This window comes from Hyalella azteca, unplaced genomic scaffold (genome assembly GCF_000764305.2).
Source record: "Hyalella azteca isolate HAZT.00-mixed unplaced genomic scaffold, Hazt_2.0.2 contig13989, whole genome shotgun sequence".
Classification (NCBI taxonomy): domain Eukaryota; kingdom Metazoa; phylum Arthropoda; class Malacostraca; order Amphipoda; family Hyalellidae; genus Hyalella; species Hyalella azteca.
The window spans coordinates 20,075-47,034 of NW_025943891.1; the positions used below are offsets into that span (position 1 = coordinate 20,075).

At 40.8% G+C, this 26,960-nt stretch overlaps 1 protein-coding gene across 1 annotated transcript in view; it reads left to right on the forward strand.

Annotated features, from left to right (window-relative positions):
* Positions 1-26,960, forward strand: part of LOC108669440 — a 45,306-nt gene that overhangs the window by 11,502 nt on the left and 6,844 nt on the right. The window contains exons 2-3 of the mRNA XM_018156767.2: positions 2,883-3,997; positions 25,140-25,311. Coding sequence (XP_018012256.1) covers positions 2,935-3,997; positions 25,140-25,311 — 1,235 coding nt within the window. The 5' untranslated portion in view covers positions 2,883-2,934. The remainder of the gene's footprint in view (positions 1-2,882; positions 3,998-25,139; positions 25,312-26,960) is intronic.

Consider the following 26,960-nt stretch of genomic DNA (forward strand, 5'->3'; position numbering starts at 1 on the left):
CCAAGGCTCATGGAGTTGTGGTGGTGGATGTCATCCATAGGGAGCTGGAGCTGTCAAGGCGCTGCTTCGTCATGCAGGAAATGGTTTTAACACTTTACACGAAATTATTATTATTTAGTTATACCCCGATTATATATAATAATGTAATTTCCAGGTAATACTTTTGATCTCGAGACTTGTTTGGACCGGATCATGGAGCTTGGCCGTATCATAATATATTATTGAATTTATGTTCGAATTATATGAACTAAATATAGCTTCTCAGTAATTTCTTTGTGTGAATTCGTCAATGTAGAAAAAGCGTCTTTCCACTCATTGAAATGAAAGCTGGAAATGCGAATATGACAACTGTATACTATTCACTCCACACTATTGTGCGTTATTTTATTTATAATAATTACAATGCCCATGAGTCTAAAATTCAAATCATAACTGTACGTGAAATTTTAGAATAAACGATCATATTGATACTTTGTAAAAGTATTGCTCCATAGTTGACGTATAATTAAACTCTGCCATCTTTTTCGAGTGCATATTGATGCTTAGGAAGAGAGATGCTCCATAGTTATAATATAATTTAACTCTGCCATCTTTTTCAAGTGCATATTAATTGATGCTTAGGAAGAGAGATGCTCCATAGTTGGCGTATAATTAAACTTTGCCATCTTTTTCGAGTGCATATTGATGCTTAGGAAGAGAGCTGCTCCATAGGTGACGTATACTTAAACTCTGACATCTTTTTCAAGTGCATATTTATGCTTAGGAAGAGAGATGCTCCATAGTTGACGTATAATTAAACTGCCATATTTTTCGAGCGGTGATCGCTAGTCACTTTCTCTCGTGTGAACGCCGGGACAGCACAGGCCCGCGAGTGTCGTCTGGTCGAGGAAAATCTCGCTCTCACTGAGTTCATCGAGTGTGATTTCTAGTTTTTTAAGAATAATTGACTATAAAATGGTTACATTAATGATTAAACGATTAGGTCACTTTTTGATTTAAAGCAATTTCATTTTTACTTCGAAAAAAATTTTGACGTAGGGTTTAATAAAAAAAGTTCTAAGAATGATACGAGTAATGCTTGAAATTGTTTCAAAGTGACTTGTTGCTCATTCAGCGTAAAGGTATCGGTCGAGAGCGCTTCTTAATTACCGGATCTAATTAAGTTTAGTAAGTGCAGAGTGTGTGCAAGCTACGTTGGCCGCGTCGCTCCGTCTGGGTGGGCGTGGCCTCAGACTTGTGGTTGTTCACATCCGGGGCTCCTGCCTGCCTTCCTTCAGCCGACGCCGCGACTAGAGGTATAGAGGCAGGCTAGAGGTATGGAGGCAGGCTAGAGGTATAGAGGCAGGACAGAGGTATAGAGGCAGGCTAGAGGTATAGAGGCAGGGCAGAGGTATAGAGGCAGGCCAGAGGTATAGAGGCATGGCAGAATAGGGAGGACTGATGCTTACGAAGAATTTCACCTGCAGTAGAAGAAGGAAAAAAGATTAAAGTTTGACCGAGAGTCCTTCTGTGTAACCAAGGTGGACTATATCACACAGCTAATAATCTGTCTCTTGTGTGTCTCGTATGAGTAAAGGTCCTACCGGAACAAAATATAATTGTGCGTCATGTTATCTTATTTAAAAATCTACTTTGATTATTATTCTGTTCTCAATATTGAACTGGAATCAAGCGAATGTTGTAGTATGTTATTCATAGGTACTTGCATTAAACATTTTCACCATGTGATAAGAATGTATGCGGTCAAGTTGAGTGAATCATATGTTTGTTCCAAAACAAGGATAAGAAACAACTTTTAGACGTACAAATTTTGTACAAAACACGTACGCGCACGTACATTTTTTTTAAGGATAATGGAAGGAAATTGATGGGATGTTATGCTATATTATATTTATTTTGTCTATTAGCACTAGAAACCTCGCACGTACGGTCGCTGCATTCTCTATTCATGGCCCGTGACCTTCAATTATTATTGAATTATACTGATACAATCTAAGAAAACTATGCTAATTCAGCCATAACGAAACGCATGCATACAGTCATCAGCTATGTATGTATAAAATATAATCATAGGGATAGCAGAATAATTGCTAGTGGTCACCATATGGCGGACATGCACTAGCCATAACCTTGATCTAAAACCTGAGGGAAAGAAATATAATCATAGGGATAACAGAATAATTGCTAGTGGTCACCATAAGGCCGACACTCGCCTCAACCTTGATCTAAGACCTGAGGGAAAGAAATATAATCATATGGACAACAGAATAATCGCTAGTGGTCACCATATGGCGGACACTCGCCTCAACCTTGATCTAAGACCTGAGGGAAAGCTGGTTATGGTTATCAGGGTCTCCCGGTCATATTTCTACGAATACTTGGTATTTCTACGAATACTTGGTATTTCTACGAACATCAACCTTGCAGTAGTAGTCATTTGATGTGATGATCCTAAGTAGGTTGACTTTAGGAACATGTTCATCTATTTTGCTCATGTTTTTGCAGCGTTTTGTAGCCATTCCCAGCATATTTTTGAAATGTTGGGAATAATGTATTAACAGGCAACATAGATTTCTTTATTATGTGGAACTTTAGCTGGCACTCGTCTCTTAAAAAAATCAAATCGCGATTATAAACTTTTCTAAGTATCTTAGATACTACTGACAATTGATACGTAAATTCATTTTTTCTGGATTTCTTCCTTAGTATGTGAAGTAATTTAAATTCTTCCAATTTAAGAAAAGTACCAAACTGAAGGTAAGAAGAAGAAATAATCGGAAGAACTTGTTTTGCACATTTATTTTTCTGGTATAAAATTTTGCAGAATGTCTAGTTAAGTTGGACCGGTAATAAGCAATGGACTAACCTGACGATTTTTACAGATGCTGTGTCAACGGATATTCATCAGCAAGATTCGAGTCTGCTAGTCATCTGATGCATCCAGAAACCAAGATGACCTCTTCACCCATCATGGGTGCAAGCCCTCGTTCCTCCAAACACTCTCACCGCAGACGACACAACAGAAGGCTTTCAAACTGCGTTAATGTGCAACAAGAAGTCATTGATAACCGTTCTAATTGTACGGAAAAACCTGAGCACTACCCTTCTCACATCTTGTCCTCTTTGCGGAGCGTGGTTCCCTCTTGTGAAGATGTCGCCGTATCCAAATGTCACCAGTGCAGTAGTCATAAATCTAGTAACATCAACAACGGTCACATCCGGGAAACGGGAGATCCATCTTCAAAGCATCGTTGTTTTGGTGCCACAATATCCATTGATCAGAAATGGTTTCCAGTTTCAAGTTTCTCCAGTACGCAGTTGTGTTCTTTCTGCAATGGCAGTGAAAACTGTTTAGCGTCCAACAATCAAGTTGGTTTGGTCCAGCGCTTATACAACAACGCGAGCCAAAGATTACGACTCTCTAGGTCTTCGAGAAGTGAAAGCAATCTCTGCTGTCAAGCAAGTGATAGTCGAGGAAACGGTTCATTCTCTTACAATGTTATAGAAAAACTTGAAAAATCGTTAAATATGGTTCTATGGAGCTTAAAGTACCCCTTCACAGATGGTTTAAGGCGTAGTATCTTGACAAACTCTAGTTCATGTCGTGAGCAGCGCGAACCTAACTGCTCTTCAGTTGCACTAAAACCTGATGAATCTCTAGCGCACTCTGATAGACTACAAGGCGATCGTGAAATCATTAACCCATTTCCAAAGAACCAAATGTCTGATAGATCTACGGTGATTGTTCATCCCTGTGCAAATAACTCGGTGCTAAGCAACAAAACCGATTCCAAAGACTCGCGGCAAAAATTGCCCATCGCTAAGGCTCAAAATTTCGTTGAACCAAGTCCTTGTCGGGAAGGCAGTAGTTCCCCAAGGAACACTGGAGCTGCAAAGTGGGGACCTTCTGTTCTCAGAAGAACTCCATGGTTCTCGTTCTGGATGTCTCTCCCCTTCTTCCTGGTCTTGATTGCTGCCTCACTCCCCAACTTGGCCGGTGAGTACCAAATTTATTTATTATAATTTATTTTTCAACTTTGTGCAATATGTGTTGATAAGGTAAGTGCTAACATAATAAGCAATTAATTAATAATGTAATATAAGTGCTCAAAGTTTCAATACTTATTTCTTATGCTATATCTATGTTCCTTATTTCTGAACTAGAATGAAGGCTAAACGTGAGTAAACATGAGTACGGCTAAATTTCTTTTAGCCGTCTCGACGTAATGGCGCAATTAATTTTATCTCTATCTAGAGAGAACATGAAAAATGCCTATAGTCGGTAAATTGTTACAATAAATGGAGTTAAGAAACGAAATTACTGTGCGCAGCCTATAAATTGGAAACGTGACTATCATTATATTATTTTGTATTCATGTGCCCACTTAAAACCTTGGTGACACCGGCGCCCTGCATTGCGTGAACAAGATTTCCCAGTCCATTACGATGCGCATTAATTAAGATGGTAGCGACGTTCATAGCCATTAGACGGACTTCAAAGTCTATTAACAACTGAGATTTCTGTTAATGGTTAAGTGCTAGGTGTTAATTGAGGTGTTTTACCTATATCGATGTTCCGTTGTAATTAACAACGTTCTATGGGTCTCCTGGCTGGCTTTGTTTTTCATTGCTTCATAGGTTCGGGAAAGCGATATCGTAAACCTGTTTGGTGTCAGGCTCTGATATTTTTACAATTATTGTTTCCCGTGAGTGTTGTGCCTCACTTAATAAGTATAATTTTATTCTACAATTCATTACATTTGACTTATTAGCTTCTCTTCGCAGACGGCGTCCTTATCTAGTTTAGTTTTTGAATAGCCTGCACTGCACATTATAAATGTGAATCCATTATTTCTCAGTTAATTTTTAAAAAGGTCCAAAAAAGAAGTCTATTAAGTGACTGCGTGAGTGGTCTCGAGTATAAAAGTTTTAACGGCACGCGCGACTTGAAGTACTATCAACTATGTCAATTGCGAATACAGCTTTGCTCTGCAGACGACGCTTTTTATTTAAATATATGCGTACACTGATAATGTCAGTGTCAAAGTTCACGGAGTTGATGATGTCGTGTTTGATAATGACGTGATAGTGAATACAGCCAGCAGCGGTTAGAGGCCTTGGTTGATACCATATAATTATGAAGTACCAACTTGGTATAAGTACAACATAAAACTTAGATGTATGGTTCAAGCTTTCAGTTGTATGGCCCAGGTTGACGTGGCCGAGGTAGTCGATACGTTGAGCTCGCACGGTGACCGTATATTGATCATGGGACTTCTTAGCTTTTCTTCGTCACGCCGCGCCTCGATCAGGTTACCTACAGCCTCGACGTGTGCCTGCTGCTGCTGCTGCTATTATCGTTGTTGATGTTGCTTCTGCTGTTGCTTCTGCTGTTGCTTCTGCTGTTGCTTCTGTTGTTGATGTTGTTGCTTTCGTTGTTGCTGCTTCTGTTGTTGATGTGGTTGTTGCTCCTGCTTTTGTTGTTAATGTTGCTGCTTCTTTTGTTGTTATTGCTTCAGATGTTGATGTTGCTTCTGATGTTGATGTTGCTTTTGATGTTCATGTTGCTTCCGGTGTTGCTGCTTCTTTTGTTCATGTTGCTGCTTCTTTTTTGATGTTGTTGCTTCTGATGTTGTTGCTTCTGATGTTGTTGTTTCTGATGTTGTTGCTTCTGATGTTATTGATGCTGCTGATATTCTTGCATTAATTCATCGTAGTTGCGGTGTCAAATGATGGTTCTAAGATCTTAGGCCCGATGAGAACGTATGCAATAATCAGGTTTCAAGTCTCCTACTCCTCCTGTCCCGCACGCAAATTATGTTCAAGTTTGTTTCAGTATTTTTGAGGAAGGTCAGCCTCTAATTAATCGTAATTGCATACTATATACATTGACTACCTATGTGGATTTGGTTTTTGTTCCCCCGTTTTCTTGTAGCATAGAAAAAGGCTGTTATTTTCTGTATATTTTATTTCTCGAATGCAGTTGCTTTATAATTGTGTGCCTTGCCAATTGGTGAATTACCGTTCAGCCTTCAACGATGACTAACCATTTCGGCATTTGAATCCATCTTGATTTCCATTCATACGAAATCAGTTGATAATCACGAATTTTTGTTCGCATTCTTTATTGGTTTTATTATAAATTGTTGGCGATTAATTGCACGATATTGTAGATACATCGCCTATATAATGTATACATCGCTCGTATAATGTATTCATCGCCTGTATAATAGTATACATGGCTCGTATAATGTACTCATCGCCTGTATAATAGTATACATGGCTCGTATAATGTATACATCGCTCGTATAATGTATTCATCGCCTGTATAATAGTATACATGGCTCGTATAATGTATATTCCCTGGTATAGAGTTTCCCGCTCATTAGTGTTCGTTACGCCAGGGCCTCACCGTTGACGGGCTTCAGTGATGAGCTGCTTCATTTAGATCTTCGTGCTGCTTCATTTACGTCTTTTGTTGTAGCTTCATGATGCTCTTCGTGCTGCTTCATTTACGTTTTTTGTTGTAGCTTCATTTAGCTCATCGTGCTGCTTCATTTAAGCAATGGTTGCTGTTCCAGGCTGCTCTTCTATATATTCTACAGCAAGTCTACTTTCGCCACATTTTACTCGTGTTAATCTTATTTCTATCATTATGTTCTAGTGGCTTTTTCTTTTTTAATTTCTTTTGCCGCTGTCGTTTCTACCTTGATGTTCTTTTACTGTTGTCAATTCGATCGTGGTATCTTGTTGCTCCAGTTTAGGCCTTGTTTTAGTTCACTTGATCTCGTCTCTATCCTAGATTTTCGTATATCATTTCTACCGAATTTTTCCTGACTTCTACCATGTTTTCCGTTTACACTATGCTATCCTCCGCATGCCTTCGTTCATACACGGTTCTTATCTTATTGTCATGATTTCTACCTATTGTTTTTCTTTTTTTTCAACGTTTCTACCCTATTGTTTTTCTTGCTTCATTTTTTTCAACTTTCCTTGCTGATGACATGAGTGTCGTCGATAGGGCGGCCACGTGGCTGAGATCGCAATGAGTCGCGGGTTCGGGACTCAGCTAGCTGAGAAAGTTCAGCGAAGTGGAAGGCAGGTTCATATGTCAGAATACTTATTTTTTCCTCCATACCTCTTCCTCCTTTGTTATTTTATTTCTGTTCTTCACCCTTACCCTCGCGTTGTCTGTTGTCCGTCTCCGCTGCTGCTGCCGCCGTTGCTGTCGCCATCAGTACTGCTGCTGTAGCTGCTGCTGCTGCTGCTGCTGCTGCTGCTGCTGCCGCTGCTGCTTCCGGCCCTCTCTCTCAGCGCACATCTGCTGCTAACCCTCCTTCCTGTTCTGCTGCTGTTGTTGCCTCTGGTGCTATTGTCTTGAAAATAGTCCTCTTGCATAATCATTTATGGTGTTTTTTCTAACGTTGCTATTGCAATTGATTGTTTATTTTGTAATGCTCCTACACTGATTTAATTCTCGCTGTTGAGTTTTTTCTTACATGAGTTGTTCTCTTTAATCGCGCTGGATTGAACCATGATTTTCGTTAGACTTGCGTGGGTCTGTAGGCCTAAAGCAGGCTTATAGACCCAGCATATACACCCAAGGCTGCACGAAATATGCTCTACGTGTATGCGTGGCTTCAATTCATATCGCACGAACGTGGTGCGTGAGGCTATTGTTTACGATACAACGTTAAGACAGATGCCGCATAGGTGACATCTCTCGGAACCTCGACAACTCATCCTTAAACTTTTAAACTCGGTCCTGACGGCACTTCGGTACGCTTCAGAGAGCGTTTAATTCTATGGACCCATACTTTCAAAAAAGTTAAGAGATCGTAAGTTCATCAGCCAATCATTGACGGCCTTTCAAGCAAAATCCACCAATCATAGACAAGAAAATAGAGCGTAAGTACTTACGTTAACTTAGCGAGTTTTGAAAGCATGGCCCCTGGTCAATAGTTTACGAAATAACGTTAAGACAGATGCAGCAAAGGTGACATCTCTCGGAACCTCAACAACTCATCCTTAAACTTTCAAACTCGGTCCTGACGGCACTTTGATGCGCTTCGGAGAGCGTTTAATTCTCTGGGCCTATAACTTTCACAAAAAAGTTAAGAGATCGTAAGTTAATCAGTCAATCATTGACGGCCTTTCAAACAAAATCCACCAATCATAGACCAGAAAATAGAGCGTAAGTACCTAACGTTCTCTTGGAGAGTTTTGAAAGCATGGCCCCTGGTCAATGAATAATTTATCGCTGTGTAGGACTGAGAATCGCTCAGTTAGTCGGAAGAAATGCCCGAACAGTTCGAAAGACGAAGTTTACTTAAAGTCTGAAGGATTTTCTGTATCATTTTTATCATTCTTGACTGTCGGCTACTACTGCTGCTGAATTTGTTGTCAGGGTCCAGTCATTCTGGACGCAGACGCTAGTCGGTCGATATTAGGTCATTGCTAGTGAGACGCACTCTTAATATGAGGACTTGTTCCAAAGTCAGTGCCGAGAGTATTAGATATATATAAGACTGTATTAGATATGTAGAATTTATATAATATTTGACGACAAAATGACAGCACCTTTGGTAAAATTCTATTAAATAAACACATGGACTATTTAATGTGTTATGTGACCCTGAACTGAAGACCAATCGCTCCCGTGAGTAACGCCAACGGTATTCATCGTTTCAATGTCGAATCGTACAATCAGGATCGTATTCAACTGTAGATTATAGAAAAGATCATCATGCTCACGGCCTCGAGGTCGTATCGTGTACGGTACGTCATTGATGTCAGAGGTAGACTCGTTAAATAGTTGAACGGATTAGGGAACACCAGAAAAATGGGGATGAAATTAGGATTTTTTAATTGCTGAATTTTTAACGGAACCTTGTTCTCTCGTTTAAGCATCAAAATGATATAATAACGGTACCTAAAATTTAATTTATTCTACCACATCTACGAGGCACGCGAGTCATGTGTTCAGAGACACAGAACAGCTGATCTCGATCGTCTAGACGGAACTGGTGCCAATTCTTGCGTACTTTTTTTTAACCTTGTGGGCTAATTTTACGCATTGACATTGTGGTGCAAGAACTTGGTCTTGCAACCTTACTTGTTCAAACATGTAATATTGTAGGTCGCATATTTGAAGCTATTTTTCACTAAGAAATGTTAGTTTTCTATTCAATTTGAAAAATGGCTTTGATTTGTATACCGGGAAGATTTCCAGTTAATTTGCCTATCAAACGATAAATCGTTATTTTCAATATCGTGTTCCTCATTTTTATTTTATAAACACAAATCCATAATTTGAGTGGGAAACATTCGTCATTCAAATTAAAAATTATTTGTGTCAGACAAAGGTCGGTTTAGCCTGACAATGTATAGGCATACCACGGCTGTGACATCCACGTGTGAACGTCCCTTTGCAGTGCTGTGCGCTCACAGACATAAGTGAGACTTTGTCCAAGTAGTGAAGTACTTGTGCCCTTATGTGGGTCATCCTGATCCTGTTTGATTCGTCCAGGAAAAGGGCGTATCAGTGTGACGAGAAGAAAGTGGATCGCAATTTGGACAATACGACTTACGGTATTCATTTTGTTGAGTGTACGTTCTTGGATGTTATGCATGGGGAAACCTACACTTCAGCTCTATCGTTCTCCTATTACCTAATTTTAAATATACATCGTTTCGAAACTTCTTCTACGTGTCTATTTCATCCACTGCGAGAAAAATCGTTTAAATTGGATTAAATTTTGTAATTGGCATCCGGCATCCAGTCGGGCGCGAGCTTCCTTCACTTGGTTGCACCGTCTTTCAACCGATGATAGGTTTGAAAATATTAGTTTTATTTATATCATTGCACCACCTCTGTCGCACGTGATGTTATCTCCTTGGCTTATGCATTTTCATATATTAAAGGCATGTATTAAATTCGAGTATGTAGTTGCAATGATGATCGTTTCGTTTGAAATTTTTATATTGTAACTTGTACTTGATCTAACTTTATCCACATATTCCTTATGTTCATGTACGTAATGCCATTGCTTATTGAGATATGTACTTCTGTAATGACGACCAGGACACGATTATATATTATCTACTGTATTTGATAGCGTTGACCTTTTGCCATTTTTGACATGGAAATTCATCGACGTCAAAAGTTTCCTCCTAGTTTTTTCCCATTTTTTTTGGTTGAAGTAAATCTTATATAAGCGTTCGAAGCGCTAGTTTTTCGGCTCTCTAAGTGTGAGTCTGAGTTGGCTTCCTTGTCGCTCCTAGGGTGCTGTCTCGGAGCGGTAATAATTGAGCTTTGTAGCCCATAACGGAGGTCTGGCTTTTAGGAACCCTATAGGACTCCGATAAGTCGGCAAGCACTTGCGGCAAAAGCCAGACTCTCGCTTTTCCATTTGTATTTTCATTTTTTGTTTGGGTCTACCTTAAGCAATTGTTGGTAATGCCAACCACAAGCTGAGTTAAATACTGGAAATTCACTTGAAATTTCGACACTACCGTACAGTAGTTGTTATACTACAGCATACTATACTATCTTTAATTGGTGTGCTTTCATGTGTATTGAACGTTTCACTCTATGCTTGCAAGCCATGTAGAATTAATTTCCTGAAGTCTGACTCGTCAAATTTTTAGGTCTGTTCTTAACTTATTTATTCTACTATAAGCACCTTGTTTCGATGAATGATAATTTGGAAAAGGTTTTTTTTTGCTAGTAAATATTTTTGTAAGAGCTTCGATGTTTATAATCTGCGTCTGCTGCTATTCCTTTATTTTCAGAAGCGTGCAAGTTCTTGGTCGTGTCTGTTATAAGGGATTCATTATCTCTGTAGAGAAGCTATGGCTCTTCCGAGCGCACGCTTCTATAAGAAGCGTGCAGATAACGAGAACTCCAGATGCTCTCCAACTCGACCGTTAATCTTCTTCTTTTGAACACATATTTTTGTTGTGAGCGTACAGGGTAATTACGAGGTAACCTTCTTAGCTGGAGAGAAACTTTAATTTTGCGAAAAAGAATTTCTGCTGTGTAGTGTACGCTTTCGCTACAGTTTCTTGTCAATTTAATTAATATATGAAGAAATGTAATATTTCAATAATATTGAAATATTACATTAGGAATAGGATTGAATTGAATTTTTCAATCCTATTTATGAAGGATTTCGCACTTGAAACGGCCATCTCTGACGGATGATAATATTGTTCGTAATTAAGATTAAGTATGACCAGGAATTTGTGATATAACCTCACTAGTGACCTCAGTCTCGTGTGTGTCCTGCAGTGGCTTGTTAGCGTCACTAATGGTCTAGTGTCAACCCTCGTCTCGTCACTAATGGATCGTTTGTCCATTAGTGCGGCCATCTACTGAAATTAGAAGAAAATCTCGTAATTCTCTCGTCACTTTTGCAGAAAACGTACAATAAACTTCATAATTCATCTACGTTAGGCGTAGGATTTTAATTTGTATTGAAATGTTTTAGTATTGTGAACACTTTACAAGGAAATCACACCGGTCTCGCTGTTTAAATGTTGCCATAAAATGAACGTGTGTGCTATTAATGGGTGTTTTGTTTGTTAGTATGTATTTAGTACAAATATTATTCTTCATTGGATGACTTTACCCGTATTTAGTATCAATGTTATTGTTTAGTGGATGACTTCCCCCTTATTTAGTATTAATATCATTGTTTTGTGGGCGACTTTAACCGTATTTATTATTATTATTATTATTGTTTAGTGAATGCTTTTTCCCTATTTATTATTAACATAATTGTTTAGTGAATTAGTGGGTGACATTTTCCGTATTTACTATTATTATTATTTTTTAGTGGATGGTTTTCCCTATTTAGTATTAACATAATTGTTTAGTGAATTAGTGGATGACATTTTCCGTATTTATTATTAATATCACTCTGCAGTGGATGACTTAAGGTCTGCGCGGCTGGCGCAAGAGAGCGGCGCTCACGGCTTTGCCGCGGCGGCCTCAGATTGCGCAACCAGACGACCGCGCTGGCTTCACTTCCTGCTTGTTCGCTTCCAGTCGCTGGCGTCTATACAACAATGAGCATTTTTTGTTATTATTCTTCTTGTTCGAGGTGTTGCCGAACAAACTTTGTTCAGCATGCCTCAAAAATCTACAAATAATGTTTGTCCTGCATCTCGACATTAGCGTATTATCTCAAAGTTGATGTGCAGCGTCTTACGAAGGCCGTGCGTAATGCGTCTCACGAAGGCCGTGCGTAAGGCGCCACACGAAGGCCGTGCGTAATGCGTTTCACGAAGGCCGTGCGTAATGCGTCCCACGAAGGCCGTGCGTGAGGCGTCTCACGGAGGCCGTGCGTAATGCGTCTCACGAAGGCCGTGCGTAATGCGTCTCACGAAGGCCGCGCGTAATGCGCCTCACGAATGTAGCGCGAAGTTTTTCCCCTCAATGTTGTCACTCGTCTAACAAACGTCTATGGGTACACTGAACTGTTTACATTTTGTTATCCTGTAAATTTCGTACATTGTATTCCTTGTCTTACGTATCAAGATATCATGTGTACACTTTTCCCTTCCCAGTTTTTGTTAATGATCTCATAAATGTCGCTTAAACACTTGTGTCCTCACACTAACCTTTAGAGAATTATTGACACTTGTTCTACCGCCTCTTGTTTCTCTGCCGTTTTTCTAAATAGTCATAAATATCATTTTCAGTCTCATCGCAATGTAATTACGTATATTGAACTTTAAAGGCAGTTATCCTTCAGCCCAGTTCTCACGAGGTCCCTGTCTGTTCTCACGGTTTATCTTCCCCACGTCTTATTTTGTCCTCTGTTAGGTTGCGATCCAACTACCGTCTTCGTTGCCGCGTCTTCTCTCTTCTGTCGATGCGATTCTACGATCGTAATTATACTTACTGTATAATTACGTTGAAAATGTGAATAATTACGTAGAATAGTCCTGTATAATTACGTAGAAATTTGCTGTAGAAAATGTGAGCTCCACGGTAACTGCGCGAACTAGAGCCTCAAAATTAACAAACAAGAGCCTCTGCATAGATGTTCAAATGAGAGCTCTATAGCAACCAAAAAATAAGTGTTTTGCAACTGCATGATCAAGAGCCCCGCATAATCGGTACAATGATGAACTCTACATAAAAAATAACAGCTCCACAACATCACCAAGAACAGCAGCTCCACAACAAGATCAAGAACAAGAGCTCCACATCATCATCAAGAACAAGAACAACTCCAGGAGTCGCGCAGAGGGCAGGTGTTACAGGCGTTCCGTTCACTGCCTTGCTTCAAGTGCGTGACCTCAGCTCAACCCTTCCCCTCTGCCTTCCCTCCACACTCTCCCCTCAACTCCTCCTTTACCCCCACCTCCCCCTCTCTCTGCCATCCCCTCTCCTCCACTGAGCTTCAACTGTCCCCGGTTCCCAATATCCCATCGCCTTTCGGCCCGTCACTATCGCCCTTCGACTTTGACTTTTGTCCTTTCTTCGTAACTTTTCATGGTTATTTCTCAGTTACAGATGGCGTTTGTTCGGAACTTTATTTTCATACGCACTTGTCCACAACATGATGTTACTCGAACTAGTATTGACGAATCTAGCTCCTGCCTGATCACCATTCTTAAATCTTGTCGCCTTGTCGCATGGGAAATTTTCTTTGCGACTTCAGAAAGTTCAGTGTTATGGAATGTAATTATTCCAGTTTATCTTCCCAATTTACGTACATTGTAACGAGTTTAACTTCATTTACAATGCTAATCTTACCTGTGATTGCATGTTAAGGGGTTTGAAATGCTAATATTTAAATTTTGTATCTAATACAAATTGACTGCATGTAATATATCATTATTGTTGGTTCTGGCTCTTCTTTATACAGGAGCTTCTTTATCTTTATATTATATATCTTATAAGATATATAATATATATCTTTTATATTCAATTAATTTCTTGTGTTCAGAGAATGAGAGTTCCTAGTAATGACCGAGAACTCGGTACCGTTCCTCAAGTTACCGACAGAACATCGCTGGCCGCTCATATACCGCCGATTACGCGCCGATAAATTGTTACCAGGTTAGGTAAACAGGTTGCTTGCGCTGTGAACGCAAACGGCATACGCGTCCTCAATTGAATTCGTCATCGGTTTACACGACAAAAATTTTAGCGCCTGATGTGTTAGTGGAGCACAGGAAATGAACGCTGTTGAACATTCATGTTGGGTGAGTCAATGCGTGTAAACATTCACTCACGGCCAACAAACTGCCAGCGATGACATTCTTTAGTGAGTGAATGAAATGGCAGGTTTTCTTCTGAAATAGATTGCGTGTAAATCTTATCTACTAAATGAACTAAAGGCATATATGCATATTTGATCAACGTAAATATGAAATAACATGAAATATTTGGTAAGCGGTTGATATAAGGAGCAAATTCTCTGAAGGTATCCCAACTGACGTCATTCTGAATTGATTACCTATTGGAAATCATGTTGAGTTGTGTTAGTTTTAGAAAGTGGCGTACTACACCAAAAGGAAGTTATGTTAATTTTCGTAGCTTACTGAACGTGGCATACCACATCAAGATGAAATTATGTTGATTTGCATTAGTTACAGAATGTGGCACCTCAAATGTGTCTTACAGCGGGCAAGAGGAAATGATGCTGTGAAGTGGTCAGAACTGAACACTTATTTGATTTGTTTAAGAACTGCACGAAAATGTATACTCGAAACTTTGCTGCTACTCTATGTTAGAGCAGGTAACATGTTTCTGGATAATTTAAATCCTAACATGTTATTATTCTGACGCATATATTAAGTTATTAATGTAATATGATGTGTCCATTTTCGTTTGTTGAATGATCACTTATCTGATATAACTCGGGTGCATTCGTCTAATGAATTTTTATCGAGAAACAGACATTTACAATTGGGTTGATACAATAGATGATATGCGATGCAATTCATAATGGCTTTGAAATGATCACTTCTCTAATCGATCACAAAAAGTGATCAACTGGTGCTTGTAATGTACTTTGTACAAGCCCTCAATAAACGAGGTGAAATCGACTTGAAAAACTATTCATACACAAAATATTAACAAATAGACTAGGCCAACGAAGCGTCCTTTAGAGGAATCCACGTCGGAAACAGACGCGTCTGGCCCATGCCTTTGGCTGTGGCGGGCTGTTACCAGACGCCGGCTATAAGACGTAAATTGTACTCTTTTGAAATATGTGTTCTAGCATAGGCAGGTTGATGGTAGATCTGATCATGCAGTTTGTTTAAGATAAATGTCCTAGGTGGAGAGTAGGCTACTTGGTTGAGAGTATAGCTTGTGTTGTGGGATTAATTAATTAATTAATCAACGCCTGAGTCTAATGTATTGCACGGAGCTGATCAAAAAGTTACAGTATTTATTAAGTTTCTTTTAGCTCGCATTTTTTGGCCTTTTTGTCGATTGAAGAATCGGGGGATGCAGAACAATCTGACCTAACCCTACCTTGATGGACTTATACCGTTTTATGCATACTGGCTGCATCGTGCTCATTAATTTCGAATTTCGTTTTAAGTAAAAAATTGAGGCAGCAGTTAATTTCTTACAGAAAAGTGATCAGTAGATTGTATAGTATATAGTATTTACGGAAAAGTTTTTTTTTCTAAATTACTCGTCGCTTCTCGGGCTTCGGCTAAAATCTAAGTGTAGGTAATACCTGCTAACGATAGCTGAATTGATGATTGAATAAAAATAACAGGCCTGAAACAAGTATGGTTCATATTCGTTTATCAAAATGACAACGACATGAAAAGGCACAATACGCAGAATAGTTCAAATATAGGTACTAGTACGTAATAGAAACTTTGTAATGCTATTTATAAGGTTCCTATAGTCACTCTTGCTGGTACCTGAAACTTCACTTATATACTGGCCGAATAACTCACGTTAGTCCAGAGATAGGTAAGAATTAATAGAAACTTTGTAATGCTATTTATAAGGTTCCTATAGTCACTCTTGCTGGTACCTGAAACTTCACTTATATACTGGCCGAATAACTCACGTTAGTCCAGAGATAGGTAAGAAGTAATAGAAACTTTGTAATGCTATTTATATAGGGTTCCTAGTCACTCTTGTAGGTACCTGAAACTTTACTTATATACTGGCCAAATAACTCACGTTAGTTCAGAGATAGGTAAGAAGAACTAGAAACTTTGTAATGCTATTTATAGGGTTCCTAGTCACTCTTGCTGGTACCTGAAACTTTACTTATATACTGGCCAAATAACTCACGTTAGTTCAGAGATAGGTAAGAAGAACTAGAAACTTTGTAATGCTATTTATAGGGTTCCTAGTCACTCTTGCTGGTACCTGAAACTTCACTTATATACTGGCCAAATAACTCACGTGTATGAGTCACGGTGGAGCTGTTGATCTATACAGGAGTGGCACGAGTCTGAATGAGCGTAGCGGCGGTCAAATGGTGGCCACATGGCCAAGCCTGTGTATTTATTCATGGATGCATCACAACATAGATTTATTCTATTAGTCTATTCATGGATGCATCACAACATAGATTTATTCTTCTATTTATGGATGCATCACAACATAGATTTATTCTTCTATTTATGGATGCATCACAACATAGATTTATTCTTCTATTCATGGATGCATTACAACATAGATTTATTCTTCTATTCATGGATGCATCACAACATAGATTTATTCTTCTATTCATGGATGCATCACAACATAGATTTATTCTTCTATTAGTCTATTCATGGATGCATCACAACATAGATTTATTCTTCTATTAGTCTATTCATGGATGCATCACAACATAGATTTATACTTCTATTAGTCTATTCGTGTGGCTAGAGATGAGCAGTTGATACTGAATTATGTTCAGACATTGCATACTGATTACGTAAGACGCTACTATCATTTTGATATGTGGTTTGAGCATAGTATGAAAATTCAATTTGTTCATTATTTAAACGCATAGTGGACTCGCTCGAATTTATTGTTTCATTATTTGTGAAAAAGAAATTTCAGAAGAATATGCTATGTATTTTTTTTTAATTCGTACGTAACTTGTATTCTAAAATCGGACCTTTGAATACGAATTGCATTGACTGTGGCCAATATATGCGAAAATAACGAGGTAAACTGGTAAATAAACTGTAGAAACATTCGAACGTCTAAATCCAAAATTCCAATCAACGGCCTATGACTGCCCTCAAAATTATCATCGCTTCAAAAATATTCACAATCTTAACATAAGTTAATGTTTCAAAAAATATAACTCAGTACTCACTACAGTGAGTGACTGAGAGCGCATTTTCTCGTCGACGAAAACTTGAGGTCACGGACGGACGGACGGACAGACAGACAGACAGACAGACAGACGGACGGACATTGCGAGCACAATAGTGCATTTTTTCCATAAATGAGAAAATGCGCTAAAGAGAGGCTCGTAAAATTTTTCAAACCAGAAATCTGCTAAGACCAGAGTTATGGTATTGCAGTTCATATACTTGAGTGTTCGGCCTCTAAGCTTGCAGATGTCCAGGACTCGGCTGCACCCTGGAAAGCGTTCATAAGTGCTTTGCATTATACACAACATATTTGCAAGGGATTATGCGTAGCATTTGATGCGATATAAATGCAGTACCGGGGCTGAAGCAAGTGCTGTGTAGATGTCAAGTCGCTGCGCCTTGGTGTGTAAATTGTGATGTTAAGTTTAGCTGCCGGAAGTTGTGTGAGCGCACCTTGATCTTGCAAATAAATTGATATGTAAATTATGCTTTGGAGTGCGTGATGTCATAGCATAAAGTTATGCCTCGCCGTGGTCCTTTCATATATGCTCAAAATATTCGCTATTTGTATTTTGCGCTAAGTTTGCTTGTGTGAGACTAGTACGAATTTACATAGTTTTTAGAGCAATATTTGATTGCACCGTAGACTTTGTTTGAAACTGTTTATCTTCTTGTGCGTTCGACTTTTTAGAACTAATATTGAAAATTTTAGAGAAGAACCTTAGCAGCTAAATTTTTTTCTTAGCTGTCATTATTGATTCATTTAGCGAACACAAACTCTTATGACTGAATGTTTTACATTAGGTTTTGCCACCATATATATTATCTCTAATGTTACATGACGCCATGAATATTATTTATAATGTCTCGTGACGATATCGTTGTCATAAATAATGTCTCGTGACCATATCGATGTTTTATATAATATATCGTGACAAAATAGACATTCTTTATAATATCTCAGAGGTCAAGAGACTGTACATGTCACGGTCTTCTACGACGTCATGGTCGCCCTCGCAAGGTTGTCGCCCACGCGCGTGCCTCCGCTGTTCGTGTGTTGCTATGTCCGTTTTTTTCTTCAGAAACTGATGTGTTTCTGAGTTTTTAGTTGTATTTGCCGAATATCAAGGAAATTGTATCTGACCTCAACTGTAAAAAGTAAATTTCATCCCAATTTCTCGCATCTACGCCAAGTTTTATTTAGTTTCCCCACCTAGTGGGTATATCAAGTTGTAATTGTATCTCAATTGTATCTGTATCAAGTCGATATCCTCATCTGACCTCAAGATATGATCCAATGCATATCTCTCTTGTATTTTTCAGTTAATGTTGATACTCGCACTTGTATTTGTCCTGTTATTCATGTGTTCTAGTGCGTCAAATTTTTATTCGTGCGTGTTTAATACTCGCAGGAATATTTTATTTTCTTATTTTGTGTTCTCGCTCCGTCCAACTTTGCTTTTGATGAACCAATTCCAGAACTAATTTTCGTATAACCATAGATTTTTAGTACTTGTTTGCAGCACATCTTATTTTTTGTCTAACTTTACAGTGTTCAGCGTTCTCCTGTGTTCTTTTTAGCGCATTTTCTCATTTTTGGAAAAAATGCACTATTGTGCTTGCCATGTCCGTCCGTGTCTGTCTGTCTGTCCGCCCGTCCGTGACTTCTCGTTTTCGTCGACGAGAAAATGTGCTCTCTGTCACTCACTTCAGTGAGTACTGAGTTATATTTTTTATTATTTGTAAAGCACCATATATTGGTTTCTACGTTAACATGTTTGATCTACCAGTTATTTCGTCTCACCGCCTCCAATGTTTGTTTTACACTTTGATTTTCAAATAGGCTTTGCATTGAATTTTGTTTCCTTTGAAAAATGAAATTTCAACCTCTACATATAACCGTCAATGGCTATTGCAATACCGCTCAGCAGATACCGTACTGCACTCAGATCGCTGCTCGTCAATAAAAACCGTATTATAGTGGTCAGAAGTAAGATTCTACTAATTCTATTACTATATAATTACTAGGAAGGTATTATGATGTTACAAGAAAGTTGTGGTTCAGTTTCTATTGAATGCCGGTGACATAGATGCTGTTACCACATAAGCGGCAATGACGTTAGATTTAATACGAGTAATTTTTCTCATTGGTTTATAAGCTAATTTTAATTTTTTTTTTGATCCCCATGCCATTGTTCAGTATTTTTTCAACTTGGCTTCCCAAAATGATAATCGTTTGCTGCTCGTTGCGCGGTCTTGCGCGCATGCGCTCGCCCGTGCGCGACGTTTCGGAAGCGCTCGTCCTCCGCGCGCTTGTTCATGCGCGACTGGTGCGCGCGTCGCTCCAATTAGCGCACTTTTAACTACGCTCGAGGCTTGAGCTGGAAGTTGTGAACCACTACAAGTTGTTGTTTCTTTACAGGGACAGAGTTGTCGTATTACAGTTCAACGAACTTAACACGTTGACTCCGAAGTGGTACATGTGCGTACCACGAAATTTATTTCTCCAGGACGTAGTGGTACATAATTCACTAAGCCTAAAATCGGCCAAATCCGAGAACAAAAAAAGGCCAAAAAAGGCCGATAACTCGATATATACTAGTTTATTTGTAGGTTCCGCGAAATAAATTCCATTTATTTTATTTTTGAAGTATTTAAAATTTAATTAGGAAGTACCCCTATCATAAATTTTAGCCGGCCAACGCAATTGAGAAAAACTAAATCACGGAATTTGTCCGGAAAAAAATGACCATCTGGTAACCCTGTTAAAAACAGTACAAAAAATGAAATAATAGTACAAATTAAGTAATCGGAGTCAAAGTGTTAAGTTATATTTGTTGGAAGAACTTGTTGTTGGAAGCCATTAAGAAACAAATTAAGCATGTTGATGTAAGAAATCTTTAGAGTTTAAACTCAAATATTAAATAATCGGAGTTGCAATTCGTCTGCGTGGCCACTGTCAGGCTGAAATGCGCGACTATGCGGTGCCAAGGTCACGCTTGCCAAACATGCGTTAGGTCATGCCCATGTCATGACCTCACGTCTGTCTTATGTGTGCAGACTACAGACTACTGCTTCAGACTCATGTTGCAGTCTACAGACTACTGCTGCAGACTCATGTTGCAGTCTACAGATTACTGCTGCAAACTCATGTTGCAGACTACAGACTACTGCTGCAGACTACATGCAGACTACTGCTGCAAACTCTTGTTGTAGTCTACAGACTACTGCTGCAAACTCTTGTTGTAGTCTACAGACTACTGCTGCAAACTCATGTTGCAGACTACAGACTACTGCTGCAAACTCTTGTTGTAGTCTACAGACTACTGCTGCAAACTCTTGTTGTAGTCTACAGACTACTGCTGCAAACACTTGTTGCAGTCTACAGACTCTGTCTCTTATACACATCTNTCAGGAACGTTTATGTCGTCAGGAACGTTTATGTCGTCTGGAACGTTTATGTCATCAGGAACGTTTATGTCATCAGGATCGTTTATGTCGTCATGACAGTTACGAGTCAGTTTATGACAAGTTGTTAACACTCATCGTACGTGAGCTACGTTGCTGGCATTATGATCCACGTTATCGACACGCTATATTCAGGTGCATACTTGAGGATTTTAGGTTTTGGGCTCGCCCTCCTACTTGTCTAAGTAGAAGCCCTCATTTACACCCCCCCTCCTCCTAAGTAGAAGTAGAAGCCCTCCTTTACCCCCCCCCCTTTTAAGTAGAAGTATAAGCCCTCCTTTACCCTCCCCCATCCTAAGTAGAAGTAGAAGTTGTAATGCGAACAAGGGGCGTATATCTGCGCGCCTCGAACACGCTTCCGCTCGCTGCGCATGACAAACTTGAATGACACTCACGGCTTCATGACACCTGGAACTAGTGTAAGAACTTGCCTGCCACTGCCAGCATCTGCGTCATTAGTTACGCGATCAACATCACAAATTATACAATGAGCATCGCTAGTAACAGTTTAAGTATCACTAGTGACAGGTTAAGCGGCGCTAGTGACAGTTTAAGCGTCGCTAGTGACAGTTTAAGTGTCACTAGTGACAGTTTAATCGTCACTAGTGACAGTTTAATCGTCACTAGTGACAGTTTAAGCGTCACTAGTGACAGGTTAAGCGTCACTAGTGCCTGGACTCACCACTAGGCGTCACTAGTGACCGGAAGGAAGGTCAGGTCCGCAGGTCAGGGCGCCGGAAGCCCTCGCGTGTCCGCCGCTCTCCGAGTTTCAGAAATTTTCGCGGATGCCGAGGCGTTCGCCGCGGAAATGAGTGACGGTAATATTGCGGATTGATGGTCATATGGAAATAATTCATGTCATCTGTAGCATGTCATATTAAACGGGGATATCGGCGTTTGAGGATGAATATATGTTCATGAATTTATATTGCTCTGTTTGAGTATAAATTTAAATGTCTTCATTCTGAATTAGCGTTATAACTTCGGTATAATTTAAACATTTGGTTAGTTTTTTCCCCGTGATTAAGTGAATAATCCCCACCTTGGCAGAATCTAATGTAACAGTTGATTGATTTTTTTTTATGGTTGGATAGAAAATTATCTGAAGGGTCGGATGAGAACAAGAGTTACTATGAAAATAACGTAAAATAAAAGCTACGTACACTCGTGACCATCCGTGATTGTAGCTGTTAGTAGTAACGGTGGAGGTTCATTTACGATTTTTTACGTGGTTTACGTGTGTAGTTTATAATACTTATATTATATATTTATTATCGTGTTGTTTTTTACACAATCTCCTTAAAAGCCCTGCACTCGTTTCTTCCCTCCCCCCTCTGTAGGGGTGGGTGTGTGGCATTCCAGTGCTCGTATATGTATAAAAAATCCATATAAGTGCCCTTATACATACATTTATTCATGCCCATATACGTGCCCGTAGACATGCCCATGAAACAAACCATTATAATTGCACCGCCTTAAATAGCGCTGTGTAGAACAGCGAGTCTGAGTCATCTCCACGCGCCGTGCGTCGTGTCTACACGCGTCATGCGTCGTGTCTCCACGCGTCATGCGTCGTGTCTCCACGCGTCATGCGTCGTGTCTCCACGCGCCATGCGTCGTGTCTCCACGCGTCATGCGTCGTGTCTCCACGCGNTGCCGTGAGCAGCAGCAGATGCCGTGAGCAGCAGCAGATGCCGTGAGCAGCAGCAGATGCCGTGAGCAGCAGCAGATGCCGTGAGCAGCAGCAGATGCCGTGAGCAGCAGCAGATGCCGTGAGCAGCAGCAGATGCCGTGAGCAGCAGCAGATGCCGTGAGCAGCAGATGGCCGGCATCTGATAGCAGGGCCAGGTGTAGGTGAGCGTACGGCAGCGAAAGCTTCGCCCGCGCAGCTGCTTGCTGCTGCTGCTGCTGCTGCCGCTGCTGCTGCTGCTGCTGTTGCTGTTGCTGCTGCTACAGCTGCTCAGCTGCGGCCGGGAAAGCTGCTTCGGCTGCTGCTGCTGCTGCGGCTGCAGCTGTCTTGAGTGACGTCATACGAACGATGATATCACAGTGAAATTATTTTTGAGATCGTGCGCTGACTGATGACGTCAGCCTGTGGCTGGCAAAGTAACGTCATGAGACTGAGCGACGCGCGTCACGCGAGCACGTCGCGCTAGCGTCACTTTCTCATTTCTCGCCTTTCCCACGCCGGTATTTCACTTTCTGCCTCCTTTCCTCTGCACCTTTCCTCTGTCTCCTTTCCTCTGCTCCTTTCCCCTGCTCCTGTCTACTGCTTCTTTCCTCTGCTCCTTGCTTCTGTCTCCTTGCCTCTGCTTCTTCTCCTGTCCTTATCGAAAAATCGTTTTAATATCTCTTTCATATTCTGTTTCATTTATTTCTCAGTTCTACTTAATCCACAATTTTTCTTTGAAAAATTTCCAACTTTCTTCTCGTATTGAAATACTCTTGTGGTCTTTTATTTTGTACTTGGTCAGTTTATGTGATGAGTACTTTTTGATGCCGCGTGCAGCACTTGACGTGTAGCATCAGATGCCACGTGCAGCACTTGACGTGTAGCAGCAGATGCCGTGAGCAGCACTTGACGTGTAGCAGCAGATGCCGCGTGCAGCACTTGACGTGTAGCAGCAGATGCCGCGTGCAGCACTTGACGTGTAGCAGCAGATGCCGCGTGCAGCACTTGACGTGTAGCAGCAGATGCCGCGTGCAGCACTTGACGTGTAGCAGCAGATGCCGCGTGCAGCACTTGACGTGTAGCAGCAGATGCCGCGTGCAGCACTTGACGTGTAGCAGCAGATGCCGCGTGCAGCACTTGACGTGTAGCAGCAGATGCCGCGTGCAGCACTTGACGTGTAGCAGCAGATGCCGCGTGCAGCACTTGACGTGTAGCAGCAGATGCCGCGTGCAGCACTTGACGTGTAGCAGCAGATGCCGCGTGCAGCACTTGACGTGTAGCAGCAGATGCCGCGTGCAGCACTTGACGTGTAGCAGCAGATGCCGCGTGCAGCACTTGACGTGTAGCAGCAGATGCCGCGTGCAGCACTTGACGTGTAGCAGCAGATGCCGCGTGCAGCACTTGACGTGTAGCAGCAGATGCCGCGTGCAGCACTTGACGTGTAGCAGCAGATGCCGCGTGCAGCACTTGACGTGTAGCAGCAGATGCCGCGTGCAGCACTTGACGTGTAGCAGCAGATGCCGCGTGCAGCACTTGACGTGTAGCAGCAGATGCCGCGTGCAGCACTTGACGTGTAGCAGCAGATGCCGCGTGCAGCACTTGACGTGTAGCAGCAGATGCCGCGTGCAGCACTTGACGTGTAGCAGCAGATGCCGCGTGCAGCACTTGACGTGTAGCAGCAGATGCCGCGTGCAGCACTTGACGTGTAGCAGCAGATGCCGCGTGCAGCACTTGACGTGTAGCAGCAGATGCCGCGTGCAGCACTTGACGTGTAGCAGCAGATGCCGCGTGCAGCACTTGACGTGTAGCAGCAGATGCCGCGTGCAGCACTTGACGTGTAGCAGCAGATGCCGCGTGCAGCACTTGACGTGTAGCAGCAGATGCCGCGTGCAGCACTTGACGTGTAGCAGCAGATGCCGCGTGCAGCACTTGACGTGTAGCAGCAGATGCCGCGTGCAGCACTTGACGTGTAGCAGCAGATGCCGCGTGCAGCACTTGACGTGTAGCAGCAGATGCCGCGTGCAGCACTTGACGTGTAGCAGCAGATGCCGCGTGCAGCACTTGACGTGTAGCAGCAGATGCCGCGTGCAGCACTTGACNATCGCTGCTGCTGTTACATCACTGCTGCTGTCACATCGCTGCTGCTGTCACATCGCTGCTGCTGTCACATCACTGCTGCTGTCACATCGCTGCTGCTGTCGTATCGCTGCTGCTGTTACATCGCTGCTGCTGTTGTATCGCTGCTGCTGTTGTATCGCTGCTGCTGTTACAGCTACCGCCGCTGCAAGTTGTCCCCTTAATTGGTGCTGGTGCATCTTCCACAGATCTTCTTATCTGTACTCACTTGCTCTGCCCCATACATTTCCATTGACACGCACTGACTCTGCATTTGATAATTTATTTGGCTGTGTTTCATTAAATATATTTTCTCCTATGTTATTATTAGTCGCATTTATCAATTTGCTTCCCATTGGTAGATATTCTTATCCTCCTTAAATTCCCATCAAGGTCACTCTAGCGTGTTATAGATTTATGTACATTTCTACCTTTGTAATCTTCATTCTCCTTAATTTAAGCCACTCGTTAATCATTCGATCATCAACCATTTTGTAATCCTCATTATATTTAATTTCAGGCATTAATGATTATTTCAAGCATTAACCATTATCCTGATGTGTCCCCACAGAGGGCTGCTCGTCCCGGTCCACGCCCCGTCCCCGGCCGCTGTCCCCAACACTGAGGCCCAACATCACCTTCCAGACGTACGCGTGTCCCCCAGCATACGCTGCCTGGTATTGCCTCAACGGCGCTACCTGCTTCACCGTCAAGATCGCAGAGTCTATCCTCTACAACTGCGAGTGAGTCTTGCCCATTGGCATTTATATTAAGTGGGTTGATTTGGTGTCTTATTTGGATTGATGTTTATCCTCTTTTATCCTCTACAACTGCGAGGGAGTCTTGCCTCTTGGCATTTATATTAAATGGATTGATTTGGTGTCTTATTTGGATTTATGTTCATTATCTACAACTGCGAGTGAGTCTTGCCCATTGCCATTTATATTAAGTGGATTGATTTTGTGTCTTATTTGGATTTATGTTTACCCTCTACAACTGCGAGTGAGTCTTGCCTCTTGGCATTTATATTAAGTGGATTGATTTGGTGTCTTATTTGGATTGATATTCATCATCTACAACTGCGAGTGAGTCTTGCCTCTTGGCATTTATATTAAATGGATTGATTTGGTGTCTTATTTGGATTGATATTCATTATCTACAACTGCGAGTGAGTCTTGCCTCTTGGCATTTATATTAAGTGGATTGATTTGGTGTCTTATTTGGATTGATATTCATCATCTACAACTGCGAGTGAGTCTTGCCTCTTGGCACTTATATTGAGTGGATTGATTTGGTGTCTTATTTGGATTGATATTCATCATCTACAACTGCGAGGGAGTCTTGGCTAGAGTATTTATTTCAAGAAGAATGGTTTGATGTCATTTTTCGATTGATGTGCCAGAAATGGTTCATTCTTTACAACTGTAGATAGTTGTTAAACGCTAAATTTATAGTATATGTTTTGACCTTAATGCCTCATTGCCCCTTATGGCATTATTTCTGTCATATCGAGTGGAAACCCTAAATTTAATGCAAATAAATACTTATACAATATCAGATAAACATGAAACTCGGTCAGAGAAAGAACATTTCTGAAGCGAATGAATTTAAAAGTTCTCTTAACCCTCCATGCCGCCTGACATGAGTAACCGGAGCAATATTGTCACGCGCCTACTTCCCAAAAAGGATACGTTCTAGTGAGCGCAAAATGACTTGCACTGATGGTTGCCGCCACGTACGACAACTTTAAAATGTTCTCTGTTGCGTACAAATGTTCTCAGGTTGCTACACTCAATAGTTTACGTATAATTTAAGTTGAGAGTTATGTTTCCGGAGAGTGACATATGGCGATAGAGGGTTGAATAGTTTTGAGATTAATTTCATCTGTTCGTTAAAAATTATAACAAAACACATTAATTTCAATGACATTTGGTCTGATAATAATTGATATGACCATCTTGTTAATAAAGTCAAGTGATCACGAAACAACTGTGGTCGGCGTAAACACATTTCCTTCACCTGTGTGGTGTCTGCGGGTGGCTTGTGGTTGAGACTCAAGGTGTCAGCTTAATTATCTGTTACTGGGATTAAAGTTTCGCACTGCTGTAACCTACTGTAACAGGCTCACTTAATTACATGGGGCAATTGGTTAATTGTAACTTTCTTTGATTGAAGTAAAGTAAAGTAAAGAAGGATTTTTAAATGATGTAGAAGTAAAAAAAATTTGAATCAATGAGTGAACGTTGTATATTTTCTTTGGTTCATCATGAAATATTGTAAGAAATTTACTCCGAGATGTTTCAAAAGAGGCAAAGTACGTTCCCAGTTGCGTGTGCTTGTGCTATAACAGCCTGGTATTACATCGTGCAAAGCACTAGTACATTACCATCGA